General features: G+C 41.7%; 1 protein-coding gene across 1 annotated transcript; it reads right to left on the bottom strand.

Annotated features, from left to right (window-relative positions):
- Positions 1 to 505: 505 nt before the first annotated feature.
- Positions 506 to 1,441, bottom strand: LOC123947221 (olfactory receptor 8S1-like). Its single transcript, XM_046013301.1, has one exon. The coding sequence runs from the start codon at positions 1,439 to 1,441 to the stop codon at positions 506 to 508; it is 936 nt and encodes a 311-aa protein (XP_045869257.1).
- Between the last annotated feature and the right edge of the window lie 256 nt (positions 1,442 to 1,697).

Here is a 1,697-nt window from a genome sequence, read left to right as displayed (position 1 = left end):
GTACTTGAATTTCCTAGAGTAAGATTCTGAATAACCTCGCTCAGGTCTTGGTTTTAATTCTTACCTCAGCTCACTGTTAGGAGAAAGGGACAGAAAAGTTAGCCTATCCTAGGCTACAGGATCAACCCATTTTACAGATAAGAATTTGAAAGAACTAGTTTTCCGAAGGATTTAGATGTAATTATTTGAAGAAGTGAAGGAGTAATGCGGAGCCAATAGCAAAAGATGTCCACATAGATATGAAAAATTAATTAACATTTTTATAAAATGATCCCCTAAAAAAGAAGGCTATATGATTCATTTCTCCTTTTCTGAATAAGAATGAACACTAATCATCCTGAGATATTAGTTTTCTTTCCTCTTCATAAGCATCTTCAAGGAAATAAATGCCACCATGTTCTCTGTAGCATCTAACATCATGGACAACCAAGAAACTCTCCTAAAGTCCATTATTTGATCATGTAGCATAGTAGTTCAGCTCCCTTTAGTCACGACTTGGGGTCTATTACAAGAAAGAATGAAAATATTTTCTGAATATTCTTCCCAATGCTGCCTTCACCTCCTTGTTCTGCAGGCTATAAATAAGGGGATTTAGCATGGGAGTGACCACACTGTACTGTAAGGAGAATATCATCTCCAGAGGGGAGCCTGAAGTTGGCAACAGGTAGCTGAGGAAACCTGAGCTATAGAACAAGGTCACAGTAGTGAGGTGGGAGGAGCAGGTGGAGAAGGCCTTGCCTCTGCCTGAGGTAGAGCTAATGCTCAGGATGGTGGAGACAATTCGGACATAGGAGGAAACAATCATGATGAAGGTTCCAAAGAAATGTAGGACAGAGGAGCAGAGCAGGAGTGTGAAGTTGGTGGAAGTATCAGAGCAAGACAGAGGGAAGAGAGAAGACAGCTCACAGCTGAAGTGAGGAATAGTCTGGTCCTCACAATAGTCTAAATTGACAGCAAAGAGGATATTGATGAGAGCATCAGCAAAGGCCAGGCCCCAGGAACCCCACACCATCCCAACACAGAGCTGGTTGCTCATCACCTGGCCATAGAGCAGAGGGGAGGTGATGGCTACATAGCGGTCATAGGCCATCACAGCCAGCAGACAGGCCTCAGTACCTCCAGTGGCAAACACAAAGAAGGCCTGAGCCAGACAGCTCTCTAAAAAGATGGTTTTGCTTTCAGAAAGTAGATTCTCCAGCATCTTGGGGACTGTGACAGATGAGTGGCAGAGGTCCAGGAAGGAGAGCTGTCTCAAAAAGAAGTACATGGGCATGTGGAGGTGGGAATCAGCCCTAATCACCAGCAGCATCAAGAAATTTCCCATCAGAGTGAAGAGATAAATCAGAAGGAATAGCATGAAGAATATGTCCCGAATTTGGGGGTCAGTAGATAGTCCAAGGAGAATGAACTCACTGATAGCACTGTAGTTTTTCATTGCCATACGGAGAAGTGTTCTCTCTGGAAAAGAAGATCCACCAAAAGTCTTTCAGTGCTTCTCAGTACCCCACCACCTTGATCTTATTCTACATAAATATCTTTTCATTACTGTCCCACAATCCACATTCAGTTATTTAAAAGTTAATTTCTTGGTCATCATCTTGTCATTGATATTTTAAATAAGACAAGATCCTATTTTTGATTATAATCTTTTTTGGGAGCCATAATGTTTTTATGTAGTTTAGAGTGATACATTTGAA

The sequence above is a fragment of the Meles meles genome, chromosome 7, assembly GCF_922984935.1.
Source record: "Meles meles chromosome 7, mMelMel3.1 paternal haplotype, whole genome shotgun sequence".
Taxonomy (NCBI): domain Eukaryota; kingdom Metazoa; phylum Chordata; class Mammalia; order Carnivora; family Mustelidae; genus Meles; species Meles meles.
Note: the sequence above shows the minus strand (reverse complement) of the source record. Positions and strands in the feature narration are given on the sequence as shown.

Excerpts from the sequence above, each read along its gene's own strand:
- LOC123947221 (XM_046013301.1), bottom strand. The coding sequence starts at position 1,441 with ATGGCAATGAAAAACTACAGTGCTATCAGTGAGTTCATTCTCCTTGGA.